At 47.4% G+C, this 15,857-nt stretch overlaps 1 protein-coding gene across 6 annotated transcripts in view; it reads left to right on the top strand.

Annotated features, from left to right (window-relative positions):
- LOC144162578 (uncharacterized) overlaps positions 1–7,346 on the top strand; it is a 77,385-nt gene extending 70,039 nt beyond the window's left edge. Inside the window, exon 6 of one of the 6 annotated variants that reach the window (XM_077693171.1) lies at positions 6,992–7,346. In XM_077693171.1, coding sequence (XP_077549297.1) covers positions 6,992–7,129 — 138 coding nt within the window. In that variant the 3' untranslated portion in view covers positions 7,130–7,346. The remainder of the gene's footprint in view (positions 1–6,991) is intronic. The other 5 variants (XM_077693170.1, XM_077693172.1, XM_077693169.1 and 2 more) reach the window with 5 other exon arrangements.
- The last annotated feature ends 8,511 nt before the right edge of the window (positions 7,347–15,857 follow it).

Genomic DNA, 15,857 nt, shown 5'->3' with positions numbered 1-15,857 from the left:
TGCACAAGCCAGCTTAAATGTGGAAAGTGCTCCAGAAGGCATGCAATGTCCATGTGAGGCTTAGAGAGTACCGATAACGACGAGGGAAACGCTACGACGGCACATGTCAACGTAGTCTTCAATAGGCCGACTCCGTTGTGCTGCTGCAGACTGAGAGCCAAAATAGGAGGCACCGAGTTTTCATCATCGCAAGAAATCACCGAAGCTTTATTATCGCAAATGCTGCTTAGAGGCTCGCTTGCACGCCGCTTCAAGGGGAGACGTTGACTGTGGGCGTGTTTGGAGGTCAACACATGCGGAAAACGACAAAGAAGGTGCAAGCCACCTTGGTTTCGCTGCAGACAATAAACGTCCTCTTAGAAGCGAAACTCTGGGAGTCGGCATAATTTACAGCGAAAAAGATCCGTGCCAGAAGTTAGAGATCCAAGGGCAATGAATATTATGCACATGTATACGCGGGCCCTTTCAGTACAAGGAGGGCGGACAACAAGACTGAGCACCTTAGCAGATTGCATATTATGGCAGATTGTAAACGGTATAGTAAGGCCAGTGCAGGGAAAGGTCAAAGGAGTGGAAAGAAAATTAGAATCGACTTTGCAATATATACTGACTGTTGCACCAGCATCATTCAGGGCTCCAAAGTTGTCGTATAAGCATCCGTTGAATTTTAAGAGATCTCAAAACTTTGACACGTTTTTGAGACGTTGAAAACATCGAAATCAAGGCCGTTGTAAAAAAATGTTGAGTGGCTAATTTACGCTCGTAAAAGACAGCAGCTCGTCAAAAAGCAAGCAGTTAGGAGTAGCAGTAACCTACAAAGCAAGGGTCAACATGAAAATTGCACGTGGCTATTAAGCGTCTGCACAGTTTTATGAAGAAGCTCATCAGAGACTCGAAGCTTCTAGAACGGTACGAATCGAATGTTCGAGAGATTTAGAAGAGGGGCCCGTAAAATAGTACCGCCAACAAAAGCGCACTCTCAAGAAAGACTAAACTACATGCTGCAAAGAGATTCTGTACCTGAGAACCGAGTTGACACGTGAGAACGTGAGTGACGAGAAAATTATGCATCAACGCGTTGTCTAACGAATTTGTTGAGAAGTCGCAGAACGCGAACCTAGAAGCCGGCCAGAGTCAATTTCGGACGTGGAAATTCTATCGCTCCATTTCCGATAAGGGAAATTTGCGATGATTACCATCGTTGAAAACGCGTTCCTTCGACTGAAGTCTACAATTTAGAGAGACGCGCTTCTTGATGATGGTGGTTTGATTTTATTGGTACAAGCCCGACATGGGCAAAGAGCGCCAAACACAAAGTTATTTGATGAGGAGGGAACACGAAGCATAATCAGTTGGCTGGTGTAATGGTGTAATGTATAATGAGCATGGCTGGTGTAAAGGGCCAGGGTGAAGAACAAGAGTGGTTAAAAGATAAATAAGTTGGCTGTTGTATAGGACTAAGGGTAAAACTATGGGTGGTATGAGATGAGTTGTAAAAGTGAACTTCTGATAGGAACCTAAAGGTGCGCTGAACAAAAAACATGTCATCGTCTCCTAAGAAGTATGACGGGTGTGGTGGAATATGTCGTATCTGTAGTTGTGGGAAGTGTTTGCGTCGTGTAATGTTGAGTGCCTTACATTGTATGAGGATGTGGATCACGGATAGGGCCTCTCCGCACCTGTTGCACAGAGGTTTTGGAGATCCAGTGAGAAGGTGCGAGTGCGGTGCATGTGTGTGCCCTATCTACTCTAGCCAAGGCGACTTCAGTGTATCTATTGCGTGTGTCGGTGGTGTATGGTCCCAAGTGAGGTTTTATTATGTGTAACTTGTAGTCTGTTTGTTCACTCCAGTGTGTCTGCCATGTTTCACAAAGCCGTTGTCTGATGTGTGGTTTCACGTAGGTGTAGGGTAATGAGGTTATGTCCACTGTATTCGAGAGTGTAGCAGCAGCGGCCATTCGATCAGCTGCTTCGTTCCCGGCTATACCACAGTGGCCAGGGACCCAGCAGAGGACCAGTTCAAATTTGTGCACATACACAGACATAATACCCTTGACTACCAGATTGATAACATGGTTTTTGGAATACTTTGTTGAGGACAATGGCCGCACAACACTGAGGGAATCTGTATATGTAATGGATTGTGGGATATGACTTGGAAGTATATGATTAACAACAAGAAGTACACAATACGCCTCCGCCGTAAAGATAATAGTATAACAATTCAGCGTTTTTGTGACATTAAGGCCGGGTCCATGCGCAGCGCACGACACAGCGCTGGCAGTTCTGAAGGCGTCCGTATAAAATTCAGAACATTGTTACTTCTGCTCCAAATACAAGAAGTGCTGCAGAATTGCACATGTCGGAGCTCGGTTTTTATCTATATGTGTAAAAGATGTGTAGCATGATACAGGGCGGAGATGCCATCGTGCTATAAAATCTGTTACAGAAGATTGGATGGTGTCTAAAAAAGAGACAGAAAGGTCTGAGGCTTCCTCTCTAACTCTGTAAGAAAAGGGCGCGGAAGACGATGGTCGATTTAAAAGGAGTTCAGTCATTAACGTATCATAAAAAACTGATTTAATTGAATGGTGAAGCATGGATGAAATTTTAAAACCATAAAGGAGATCTATGTATGGTCGCTGACGTTGTAGGTTCCATTTGGTGCACTCTACATACAGGCTTTCCACTGGACTAGTCCGGAAGGCACCACACGCCAGGCGGAGGCCCAGATGGAGCACTGGGTCCAGCATTCTGAGGGATGTTTTAGTGGCTGACCCATAGACAACGATACCATAGTCCAGTCGTGAACCTATTAGGCTGTTAAAAACACGTAAAAGAAGTTGTTTGTCAGCACCAAAAGAAATGTGCGAGAGAACCTTCAGGATAATGTTTTTAAGCATTTATGTTTTAGATGTTTTAAGTGTGGTATAAATGTGAGCTTTTCGTGAAAGATTGTACCTAAAAACTTGTGTTCGTTTTTGACCGGGATAGAGTCACCGTGGAGTTGAATGTTTGGATCCGGCCGAATGCCACGCCTCTTGGAAAACAGGACACAAGTGCACTTCCCTGGATTAAATTTAAAACCGTTGCTATAAGCCCAGCCAGCTAGCTTGTTAACACCAAGGTGGACTTTGCGCTCGCCGATAGACAGGTTACAAGACTTAAAGGATAATTGTACGTCGTCTACATAGATTGAGCAGGAAATCGATGGTGGCAGCGCCTTCCGAAGAGAATTCATTTTTACCATAAACAAAGTGCAACACAAAACTCCACCTTGCGGCACACCGTTTTCCTGCACATGAACCCTAGAGAGTGCAGTTCCAACTCGCACGCGAAACGTTCTTTCAGACAGGTAACTAGCAAGCGTGTTCAACATATTACCCGACATACCAAAGGACTTCAAATCGCTGAGGATACCGCACCGCCGAGCAGTGTCGTACGCCTTTTCAAGATGAAAGAATACTGTCATACAGTACTGCTTGTGGAGGAAAGCATCTTTAATAAATGACTCTAATGGAACGAGTTGATCGTTGGTAGATCGCCCCACCCTGAAGCCTGCCTGGCAACTCTCCAGCAGACCGTCGTACTCTAAGAAGTACACGAGTCTCCTGTTTATCATCTTCTCGAAGGGCTTGCACAGGCAGCTTGTCAGGGCAATAGGACGATAACTGGCGGGAGAGATAAGGGTCCTTCCCTTCCTTTAGGAAAGCCACTACTATGGCCTCCCTCCAAGAGCGTGGAATGTGCCCCGTAAGCCATATTGTATAGGTGTAATAGTGTTTCAATAGTGTCTGGGTGTAGGTGCTGTATCATGGTGTATGTAATCTTATCTGCGCCTGGAGCTGAAGGTTTTCACGTGCTCAGGGCAGCCGTCAACTCATACAGAGTGAATTTAGAGTTGCAAGAAGTTTTTAATTTGTCTTTGTCATGTAAGGGCTTTTTTTCTACAGTTGTTTTGTGTTTTATGAAAGTGTTTGCGTAGTGTGCTGAACTGGACACGTGTTCAAAGTGTTCTGCAAATGTCTTAGCCTGGTCTTCCAGTGTGTCCCCTGTTGTGCTGTTGTGTGTCCCCTGTTGTGCTAAAAGATTGTCATTTGAGCTTGCGTATACGTGTCAAGACTTTGTGTGTGTCTGTGTATAATATGATGGAAGTGAGGAAGGTCCGCCAATTCTCCCTTTTCGCCTCACGGTGCACTCGCCTCCCAAAAGCCTTGGCCCGCTTAAAAGAAATGAGATTATCTTATGTGGGGTACCGGCGAAGGATACCCCACGCCTTGTTCTGGGCCTTTCGCGCACGCCTACAGTCCTCATTCCACCATGGCCTCTTTGGGTTGTGCGGAGAACCAGAGGCCTGGGGAATGGAATTTTTGACGGCGGCGAGGATGTGCGCCATGAGGAGTTGGGCGGCTTCTTCAATGTGTAGGTGTGTTATGGATGTTTGGTGTAGTTTGCATGTTTCTGTAAATGTACTCCAGCTCGCTCTAGCTTCATTGAACCTGTTATGGGAAGTTGGACTGTTCGGGTCTTTACCTATCTATGTTAATGTGGTTGGGAAGCGGTCACTACCATATTATTTAGTGCCCACATCCCATTCAAGAGGTGGAAAGAGTACTGCAGAGCCAATAGCCAAGTCGAGGTGTGAATAAGTGTTGTGTCCTATATTATGGTATGTAGGCTTGTTTTTATTGAATAGGCAAGCTCCCGAAGATGTTAGATTTTTTTTTGATGAGGCGACCTCGGGCATCCGTGCTGGCAGAGCCCCAAAGAGAGTTATGTGCGTTGAGGTCGCCTAAGACAATGAAAGGTGGGGGTAGCTGATCTACAAGGCCCTCGAAATCCGGACTCGAGAGCGGGAAATCAGGAGGAATGTAAACGGAGCATAGTCTTATCAGCCTATTGAAAATTATGGTACGAATGGCAACAATAGTAGTAGTGTGTTGGTGTTTACGGCGCAAGGGCAGCCAAGGCCAAAGAGCGCCAAGATAATATTTAGTGGTCCTTCGCTGTCATTTTAGTGTCTAAAATGTGTATGGTATGAGTATGATCCTAATATATAAAATAGCTTAATATATGGGTGTAAGGGGCCCTGATATTAAAAATATGAAGATGGTCATAATGGTTAATAAGGGTGACCATGATGGGTGCATAACCCTCGGTACCTTTCTTAATGGTGAGAGATCCAAAAGTTACATGTGGTACGAGATGAGATTTAAAAAATCGGCTTCAGCGAGATATTATAATACACGTTTGTTCGTGACCACTCGTTCGCCACCTGAAAATAAAGGGGGATGGAGTGGAATTCTGTACTTGTATAAATCAGGGAAGTGTCGCTGTCTCACAGCGCTTAAGGATTTGCATTCGATTAATATGTGTAGTACTGAAAGCCGCTCGGCACATCTGCTGCAGGCTGGGGGTAATGAACCAGTTAGGAGATATGAATGTGTGCCATGTGTATGGCCTATTCGAAGCCTGCACATGGATGTTTCATTGAACCTATTTTGTTTGTCTGTCATGTATTTGCCTATCTGTGGTTTTATCGTGTGTAGTTTATTGTGTGTTTGTTCATCCCACTGTTGTTGCCAGCGTTCGCGGAGACGTGTTCATATTACTGGTTTTATGTCCTCGTATGGTAGCTGTGAGATTTTGACATCACTGCGTAAAGCGGCCTGCGCAGCATTTTTGTCAGCGCTCTCATTTCCTCGTATACCACAGTGCCCTGGAACCAAGCATACTATTATCTTCAGCCCTAGAGCATGTGCTGTCACCATTTCCTGACTGACTCGGTTCATGATAACATTGCGACTATGCTTTCGTCAGTGTAGTGAGCTGACGACGCTCAGAGAATCTGTAAAAATAATTGATTGCTGTGTTTTTGTTCATGTAACGTGCTGTAGTGTTAGAAAAATTCTATGTGCTTCTGCCGTAAATATTCCAGAATTTACATTCATCCTTTTTACACTGTCAAGGTTAGGGCCATGTGCAGCACATGAAACAGCAGTAGCACTTTTCGAGCCATCTGTATAGAAAGCATTTTACTGGTGGTACTTGTGTTGTATGTGTAGAAAGTGTTGTACAATTAGCTCTCTCGGTGAATTCCTCTTAACGATTTCTCTAAAGGAAAGGTCGCAGGCAAATGATGACACATCCCAGGGTGCAGTGAGGTCTGTTACACTGGTTTCATAGAGTTCATTGAAGGATATCCTCAGTTCTTCAGCTTGTCTCCTCACTCGCAAAGCGAAAGGCGGAGAAAGTGATGGATGGTTTGAAAAAAGGCTCATAGTGGATGTGTCTTTGATAATAGTGTTACAGGAATCCTTATATTTGAAGACATCTTAAGAGCATACGTTAGGGCCGTAAACACGCACTGGTACTCCAAACACCACCGGTCACACTCTATATACAAACTCCCAGCGGGGCTTGTACGGAAAGCGCCAGACGCAAGACGGAGCCTGAGGTGTAGATCTGGGTGTAACATTTTTAAAGCAGTTTTGCTGGCTGGGCCATCTACCAGGCTTCCATAGTCCATGCGGGTCTCAACCAGGCTGGTAAAAAGATGCAAGAGGCACTCCTTATCTGCAACATAGGACTGATGAGACAGGTCTTTCACTATGTTTAATGTTTTTAAGCATTTTATCCTCAAGGACGGTCTGTAACTGGATAGTGTGACACGCCAAGGACTTTCGGGCAGTGATGGCCACACCCCCGGAAGATGTACCACCATCCCTGTCCTTCCTAAACACCAGATAACTGTTAAAAAAATTTGTATGTTTGGAAATTAAATGTGTTTCTTGTAGGCATAGCACACTTGGCTGATTGGAGTGCAGTATCTCGTACACATCGTCAAGATTTTTAAGAAGGCCTCTACCGTTCGATTGCGTTATGTTTTCTCTTCCCATTATTTAGTGTGAGAGCTACTGGAGTGTGTATGTTTATGTGTCGTCTTTCGGGGTTGTGACTCTTGGATTGGGCTTTTTCGGCCTTTCTGTAGGCTTGGACGTCGGAGGCCGCTCCTTGCGCTGCGTTGCAGGCAAGAACGGCACGACGTCCATCTCGTTGTCCGATGTCCTGGGTGTGCCCGTCATCCGGGCCCCCGGACTTGGCCCCCCTTCGGGGGCCCTTCGTTTGAGCCGCCACCGCCTCGGGTGTCGGGGGCACCAGAATTGGCACGGGTGGTGCGGTGGCGGTGGGAGCCGGTGCGGGGCCTGTGGTGTCCATCCCTTCGGCACCCTCCAACGCACTGGAGGACGGGGAGGCAGGCACGGGAGCGGCACCGGTCCCGACGGAAGAGGTTGGCACCACAACCGCTGCTGCCTCAGCAAGCGGCGTGATGGCGGGTTGGGCTGCCTGAGGCAACCCAGGGCGGTGGAGGCGGGACCAGGTCCGACTCGCGGTACTGGGTTCCCGCCGAAACCAGACGCCGCTCCGCCCCCCGGCGAGCTGCGTCGGCGTACCTCCCCAGAGGAAAAGAGGCGAACCTCTTTCTCGCCTCTGGAAAGGTGATGTTCTCAGTGACCTTTACAATAATGATTTGTTTTTCCTGCTTAAATTTCTCACAAGTGTGGGACCACGCTGCGTGGGGCCCCTGGTAGTTGGCACAGGTGAAACTCTGGGTGTTGCAGTTTTCGGACGGGTGGTCATGTTGGCCGCATTTTGCACAGGTAAGGCGGCCGCGGCAGGCGTTTGTGCCATGCCCAAACCGTTGGCACTTAAAACAGCGCCGCGGATTAGGGATGTAAGGCCGGGCCGGACCGGACATCGAACAAAAACCTTCATTGGTGTATTGTGAAAGGCTCAACCTGTCAAAAGTTAAGATGAGATGCTTTGTAGGTATTTGTTTGTCCTCTCTACGTATGTTTATGCGCCTCACCCCTGCTACGCCCTGACCTCGAAGGTCCTCCAGCAGGTCGGATTCGGTTTCGTTCAGTAGATCAGAATCGGAGATCACGCCCTGGGAGCCGTTTAAGCTGCGGTGGTGCGTGACCTTGATGTCAAGATCACCGATTGGGGTCTGGCTCATAAGTTTTTCTGCCTGCAGCTGCTTGGTGTCTTCGACCAGCAATTACCCAGTTCTTCATTTCTTGGCTTTGTACGCCTCGCCAATTATACTTGTCAGGAACTTCGATACCAAGAAGACAGACAATGAAGCGACAGATCTTTCTGTGTCAGTTGACTCAATTACAAGAAAACGGGAATAGTTGTTTACGGTTGTTGGAAAGACAGTTGTTGAAATAGGTGGAAATGAAACTTCGGTGCGGCCCCTTTTCGGAGACTGATCACGTTTGGAGGGGGGTTTTGAAAATTTCATATAGCATAGTGTAAAGCAGGGACACAGGGGAACGTTCTCCATTGACCTTACCCTGGTAGTCAAAGAGGTCCTGGAGCTCCCGGTCTGGTAGACAGGCAGGGAGCCCATCGGCCGGAGCTTGACCAAGGCTCCGATGGCCACCGTTTACGGCTTCTACCTTTCACCTTTAAACACCTCGCCACGGTTGGACACAGCTTATGTAGTGGAGCTCGGGGTCCGTGGTGTAGCTGCTCACCGTCACCATGAATACTCAAGGTGCCCCGTGCGGGGGAGAAGCGCTTCGTGCGGTGGTTCCGGACATCGCCCAAAGGAGATCAACAACCACCAGACTGAGCCGTATGGAGAATTATTCGGGTACCGTTTGATGCCACTTCGAATCCTTTCCAACTTGCAGCTACTTCAGGCACCGTTTATGCTCCGTAGAAAAGCGACTTCCAGTGACCTCCTACTTCTGCAAAACTTCCATGTACATTAAATCATCCTGACAGGCTAGTTGGTCTGACATAATAAAAATAAACTTCGCGCTTCTTGTACCGCGGAGTTTATTTTCGTGTACATTAACGATATCGTAATTGCAGCCGACACCACTGCAGAAGGGATCCAAATGCGCAGTAAAATATTGAAGATTTTCGGTTAGGTTTCCATAAGCCTTCATATAAAATAGGCCAGGAACAACGTTGTTGTAGGTGGAGAGATAGAACAATGAATAAATTCGGCAGAAAAATTTGCCTGCTCTCCTTCCAGAACCCTAAACGTTCTGGAACCCCATTGTAACAAGCACTGGGACACCTTTTCGTTTGAGCCAAGGTCATTCTAACTTCATCGGGGAGCATAAGCGTGCCAATCGCTTCCTGCTTCAGGGAGTGGCAAGGATAAACAAACAACTGAGCTTTTGTCACCCTTTTAGGTCGGGCAAACACTTCCTGCAAGATCTCTTGCGGGAAAACCCCTTACCACCGTGTTGTCTGAAGAAAATAAAGCAAGGATGTCACCATACTTCAGGACTTCAGAATTCAAAGGTTCTTACCAGTCGGCGGGATGGCCCTAACAAGAAATCAGACCTTCACATTTTTTCCGACGCAAGTTAGCCGGAATAGGTGCTGCAGCCTACGTTCGCACAGTCGACGCCGGTGGTACCCCCAGAACAATCTTACTGTTCGCGAAGACTAGTGTCGCAGCTAAAGACAGTCACCCTAGCGAGATTAGAATTGATATCGGCTGTGCTTGCGTCACTCATGTACGACTACGTTGTCAGGAGCTGTGACCTCAGCACTCGATTAGTTTCTGTCCGATATACAGATAAAACTATGTTGACTGAAAAAGACTGGTCAAACTAGAAGGCGTCTGTGTGAAACCGCACGCATGAAATCAGAACGTGGACAGATAACATGGTGTGGAGACTTACCTTAACAGAGAACCCTGAGAAATATTTCACACGAGTTGCAAGCTGACAGCATTACCCGGACGTCTGTTTCAATTTACCACATTGTATCGGGATCATTTCTGTACACTCCTGTCAACTGGGTTCTTCTAGCCTACCATTTAAACAATATAATACGTATTTTATGAATAAGGCAACGAATAAATGTCCTCTTGCCTACGTGTCGGCGAACCTCACTCACCCCTGAGGACATCGTACAGACGAGCCGGTCAGCCTCGGCCAGTAAATGAATATCCAAAACTATGTTGCTCAGGGCTAAACTTGTTCTCCTGGTTTTGGTGTTGAAGGCTTCTCTAGCAGCGGGGCGGTTTGAAATGACAATGTAACGTGGAAACCTGCGACAGAAGAAGTGGACACATTTTTAGAGCCTCAGTTGCGTTTTAATCACAGAGGGCCGGCATGTCTCGTTTTAACTATGATTCTTACGTAAATAGCGAAACGGTCCCACTTCGTAAATATAAATTTTGGTTTCTCTCGATTCATATAATGAGTATACAAGGCTTGTCATCTTTCTATGCAGTTTGGAGGAAGTTTAAATTCGTAGCATGATGTATATACAAAATGCCTACAAAAACTGTTGGAATATAATATTACAAGGTATCAATTCCCCGTAACAATATAATACCAATAATAACTTTGTTTCTTCCTAAAATATAGAGACAGAAAAGCTGCATAAAAGTCTGTCACCAACAAGTTGACTAGGCCACAGCCCCTTGTTCAATCGAGCTGAAGCAGCGCATGACCTGAGGCTAGTCGACAGAAAAGGAAAAAAGGAGCTATACAATAGCAGCTTTACACATTTGGCGGGAATATATCTCAAACCGCCAACGATGCTAGTGGCCCTGGCTAACTAGGGTGTACATGATGTTTCCATGACATGTCGGGCCAAATGACACACCAAGACCGTTAGAGTAACCCAGCATTTCTTTTTGTCGAGGGTTACACATAATGGCACCGTGTGAGGAAACCGGTTTGGTTGTTGGGCGAAATGATAATGCTGGCGTCTCTTTTCATTTACCCGCTTTATATACATTGTGGCCATTTTTATAGCGCAATCATGAACGTAATACTGGCATGTATCACACCGTGAATGTATACACTACAGGTATGCTCACACCCTGTGCATAAAAAATAACCGCGCGTTACCTTAAAGCTTACAGACCGAGTTAGACATACTTACTTTCTTTTGATCTCTTTAATTACTTTTGGTTCGTCAGTAGCGACAAAAACACGCCTACGCACATTAGGTTTCGTCAGTTCCAACCGGTTGAAGAAGTTTTCGGCATGCTGCATGTACTCCTCCACGCCGTGGTATGCGGCCTCACTCGCTTTGTCCGTGCGTCGAATGTGGATTCTGCAACGCATACCAGTAGGCAGAATTATTGTATACACCAGGTATTCAAGCATAATACGGGCAAGTTAGGCAGCAGTTGTTTTGTCTAAAAAATTCAATTTGGAGCCGTAGTGGGTCAACATGTATAACTGGAAGTACTGGTAAAAAATTTAGGCGAATAGGCGCGAAAAAGACAAATACGCACAACTTGGCTGTGTTGTTAAACAAGTGGCCTCCTTCCTATGCCAGCAGTCACTTTTTGTGTTACCGACTCATGGAGAGAGCGGCTTCGTTTTTTTTTCTTGTGGAGCCTGTATTTGAAAATCTATGCAGGAGGATGCTTGTGCGTTTACTCTCCCCCTGCCCCTAAAATACCCTTAAGCAAAATGAAGTCCAGCGTAAATAAACAACATGACAGGCTGCACCTTCCTGCCTCATAAAGGCGATCGGCAAAAGGAAGAACAAATGTTTAAATGGTTTTTTAGCCCAAGAACCCTGCAGGTTAACGTATCAGTAAGGACTCTTGCGTTCTAACATCCTAATCGGGAACCTGGCAGCATTCAGTTTCTCGTTTCTTGCCGCGCCATGCTAACGTTTATATTTTGACGACTCTTTTATTGTGTATAACTCGAACCAAGTTCTTGAATATTTTAAAACTTACGCAGGCAACAGCTGGCAGGCGTTCTCAGTCTACAAAACGAATCTTCTTTTTTTCGTTACCCCATAACCTCATCATTGAATGAGTGGAGCATTGTGTTGACAATACGGCTCTGTGGCTTTCAAAAACGCGACGGGTGTTTCAGTTAGTGGGAGTGTAGACGTTTAAACTTTTTACCTATAGTCAACCTAATTATGTTCGAAGAGACGCCCCATTTGAAAATTAAGGCGTACAATGGGGTACTGCAACGCACCTGTTCTTAGTGATTTAGTTCTCGATCATTCCGTTGATCTAATTCAGCCCTTACTAATTGACAAAGACCTTCTGAAAGTATTCTACTTTGTTTGCAACTTCTAAGTTTTTTTGAACTGTGATGCGCAGGCCATTGTATGTGAAAGCAGGAAGGTGCTAGATTTGTTTCACGCCGCATGTGCTAACTCATCCTCACCCACGAACTCCTAGTCAATGGCCGAATGAGAGTTTTAGACGTACGGTTTCGGTTCAACGATCTTAGAATTAGTTGGAGCTATGATCCCGGAGCCAACAAACCACTGCTGCCTTTGCACTTGGCGCACTCAAAGCTCATTAAACGAACTATACCGTTTATGTACTTCAGGAACAAATTTGGCAAACCTTGCCGACGCTGTATCACGGATGCGTTTACCCATCAAGCCCAAATAATTCTGACTGCCGGATACCCTCAGCACCTCCTGCTGTCGGTGGTAGGGAGCCTGCTGGCGAAAAATCGCACCAAGTCGCAAACGTGCAATGCCCGCGCAGAGCGTAGGCAGAGGGTAGCAGTGACACCTTACGCACACACGATATCACATAATATGAAAATAACAGTTGCCCAAATGTTTGACGTGGATGTCGTATTCTCTGCCCCTAACTAGCTTCCTTAGCTCTGTATACTGACCGACTCGGAGACAACTAGCAAAGCAAAGTGGCTGCTGCACAAATCCCCGGCGACCGTTTGTTGAACCCGCGTAGTCTACTAAATTCCCTTAACTTGCGGAGAAGTGTACGTTGGCCAACCCGGGATGTGTGTAAACGATAGGCGGAGGGAGCACGCGAGCAATGTAAAACATCCACGGTAGGGAAAGGTACGGACAAGCCAGTGTTTATACTGTGAGGAGCGTTCTGGCGAATTACAATACGCTTTCATCATTAGAAAGTGCAAGCATTGGTTGTCACGTGAAATTGTAGAATTAGAATTAATTTTAACACTCGGTGAGGCACGCGTCATCACTGCCTCTATCGCCTTCTCTTAAAAATAACTAAATTTTTCACGCATGCGGAGATAAATCTTAGGTTAGAGTGCTATCTATACATTGTTGCTATTTTGAAATAAAACCAGTTGTTAGTTCACCGTAGCCCTTGTCGTATACCTCTCTCTGGTTTCGTCCCTTTTGCGCTGTTTTGCCTTGTTCGCACTAAAGAATGTTATCATAGTTGGTATTTATCTTAGGCACTTGACACATTGTTGCGGATTTATAATTTACCGCCAACATGAACAGTAATGATGATGAGAGAGACGCCGACAACGAAGTGGCACGTTGACGCGCCTGGTGATGCGTGCGGGCACGTTGGCTCGCGATTGAGTTCGGAACGCTGCGCTTGAACGACCGTGCACGGCTTTGCGTCGCTCTCTCCACGGCGCCAATAAACCCTGAAGATGGGCTTTCCCGACTCGTAACATTGGTGCCAAAACCCTGGAAGCAAGCCAGCGTTGCGGCGAGCCTTCTCCTGACGAGCTGGGTACGCCTTTCTTCAGCTACGACCGGCATGGAACGTATCAAGAACAAGCGCGCGTCACGGCGGGCTATGAACACGAAGATCATCAGCGAGGTGGACCCGCTGCTACAGTCTCAGCAGTTGGACCTTTCCGCCCTTCGTGTCATTCACGGACGTCTCCGAGCAAGCAATTCAGCCTTGTCTGCGCTCAACGCCGAACTCGAAGCCCACCTGACCGACGACCAGGCAGCCGAATACTACGCTTCGGTCCTGGAGTATGATGACGCAGCTACCAGCGCTCTGGCTTTACTCGAGCGTCACATGGAGGTGTTGAGGTCATCTTCGACGCTCCAGACTGCTCCTCCATTGGAAGACGCCAGCGGAGACCGCCGGGCTGCGACGTCTACCGGACCACCCATGCCATCGACTCGTGAGTTTTGGGCACGTCTCCCGAAGCTAGAACTGTTGCGCTTCGATGGAGCAGTAACGCGGTGGCAGCCTTTTGGAATATGTTTTCACATTCCGTCCATGAGAACCCCAAGCTGTCCAACACCGACCGCTTCCACTACTTAGTTTCGCTTCTCGACGGAGCTCCTGCGGAAGCCGCTGCGGGCATTCAAATTACCGAGCCCTGGTACTCAGACGCCCTAGATGTCCTAAAAAATCGTTTTGGAAACGTAAAGCTGATTGAGCAAAAGCACTTAGAAAACCTGCGGATGCTCAAGCCTGTCGATTTATCTAGTAACGTGGCGGCTTTGCGGAAGCTTTACGATGCAGTGCAGATGAACCGGAGAGGACTAGAAAGCCTGGGAATCGGCATGTCATCATACGCGGCTGTGCTGAATGAAGTGCTTTTGAAGGTCATACCTAGCGACATTGTAGTGGACTACTTGAAACGACCGAGCCTTGCTGCGAGCACATCTTCTACGAGCAGTCAAGCTTCGTCGGAACAGGAGATTGAACATCTGCTGTCTTTTCTGCGAGTGGAAGTAAAGTGCCGGGAAAGAAGCTGCCAAATCAGCAAGCCACCGCGAAGTCATGACGCCGAACGCGTATCTAAGAAGCAGCCGTCTATTCCGGCTGCTGCGGTTCTCCACAACAAGGCAAAGACCTCTACTTGTTTCTTCTGCGCCGCTACGGATCACAGGACTGAAGAATGTTCTGGCGACATTGAATTGGCTGACAAGCGAACTCACCTGTCAAGTGACGGCCGATGCTTCAGATGCACCCGAAAGGGGCATCTCGTACGGAGTTGCCGAAGGAAGGTGCATTGTCAATCATGTAAGCGCCGACATGCCACCACGATGTGCAGGTACCGCAGCGCTAAGAGACCTTCGTCGGAATCGGCTGTAAACACGCGACAGGCAACGATGCACATTGCCACACGCAAATCAGCCGTCCCGCGACTCGTCAACGACGTCCTGCTACAGATGTTTAGGGCGTAGATGACGACTTCATCCCGTTGCTGCTACGTGCGTGGCGTTTTTGACAACGGCAGCCAACGCACTTTCATTAGGCAAGATGTTGCCTCGAAGTTAAAGTTGGTTGCGTTTGGCGAGATGGATCTGGTCATCAGTGCTTTCGAATGCTCTGGATGTGCTAGTCAGCAGTGCAAAGTCGTCGCAGTGACCCTTCGGAATCAGCATGACAGCGCGTCTGTGGACATAGAAGCAATCGTCGTGCCTTTCATCTGTGAAGAGATGGCAGAGGCACCGAAGGACGACGCGCTTCTTCAACGTCTGATCACCGAAGGGAAACCACTAGCTGATGCCATCGCCTTTCCAGGCGTAGAGCACGAACAAGGAGTGAGCCTACTTGTTGGCTCAGACGAGATCTGGAAGCTCATGCCGAAATCAAGCGAGGTGCAGTGGGAAGAAAGGAATCCATCACTAATTGCCATCAAGACGAGCATGGGATGGACCCTGCAAGGACCGTTGTCCCTGGAAGAGAGTGAAAGCCGCAAAGGCAGCAGCCTCGTCTGTGTTCTCCGCACGGACACGCACGAAAAGGAAGACCTCACTTTCTCGCTTCAGCGGTTTTGGGAACTTGATGCCATCGGCATCATGAACTGTCCGAGCTCTCATCACGATGAAGACGTCTTGTGCAAGTTCAACGAATCAATTGAGTATCGAAATGGGCGCTATGAAGTAGCGCTCCCATGGAAGTCCACAACAGTCGCCATGGCCGACAATCGCAAGGTTGCTCTCTCGAGGCTACATGTATTATATCGACGGCTTTTTTCAAACGAAGAAGCGATGAGGGCTTACGACAAGGCTATCAGGCAATATCAGAAGGATGACCACGCCGAAAAGGTTGTGAGAGGTGTGTTTTTCCCAGAGCATGTATACTATATGCCGCACCGTGAGGTCATCCGCGAAGCGTC

The sequence above is a fragment of the Haemaphysalis longicornis genome, unplaced genomic scaffold, assembly GCF_048455015.1.
Source record: "Haemaphysalis longicornis isolate Haplotype H1 unplaced genomic scaffold, Haemaphysalis longicornis Haplotype H1 scaffold_12, whole genome shotgun sequence".
NCBI lineage: Eukaryota > Metazoa > Arthropoda > Arachnida > Ixodida > Ixodidae > Haemaphysalis > Haemaphysalis longicornis.
The sequence above is the reverse complement of the archived record's forward strand: the minus strand, read 5'-3'. Positions and strand labels throughout refer to the sequence as shown.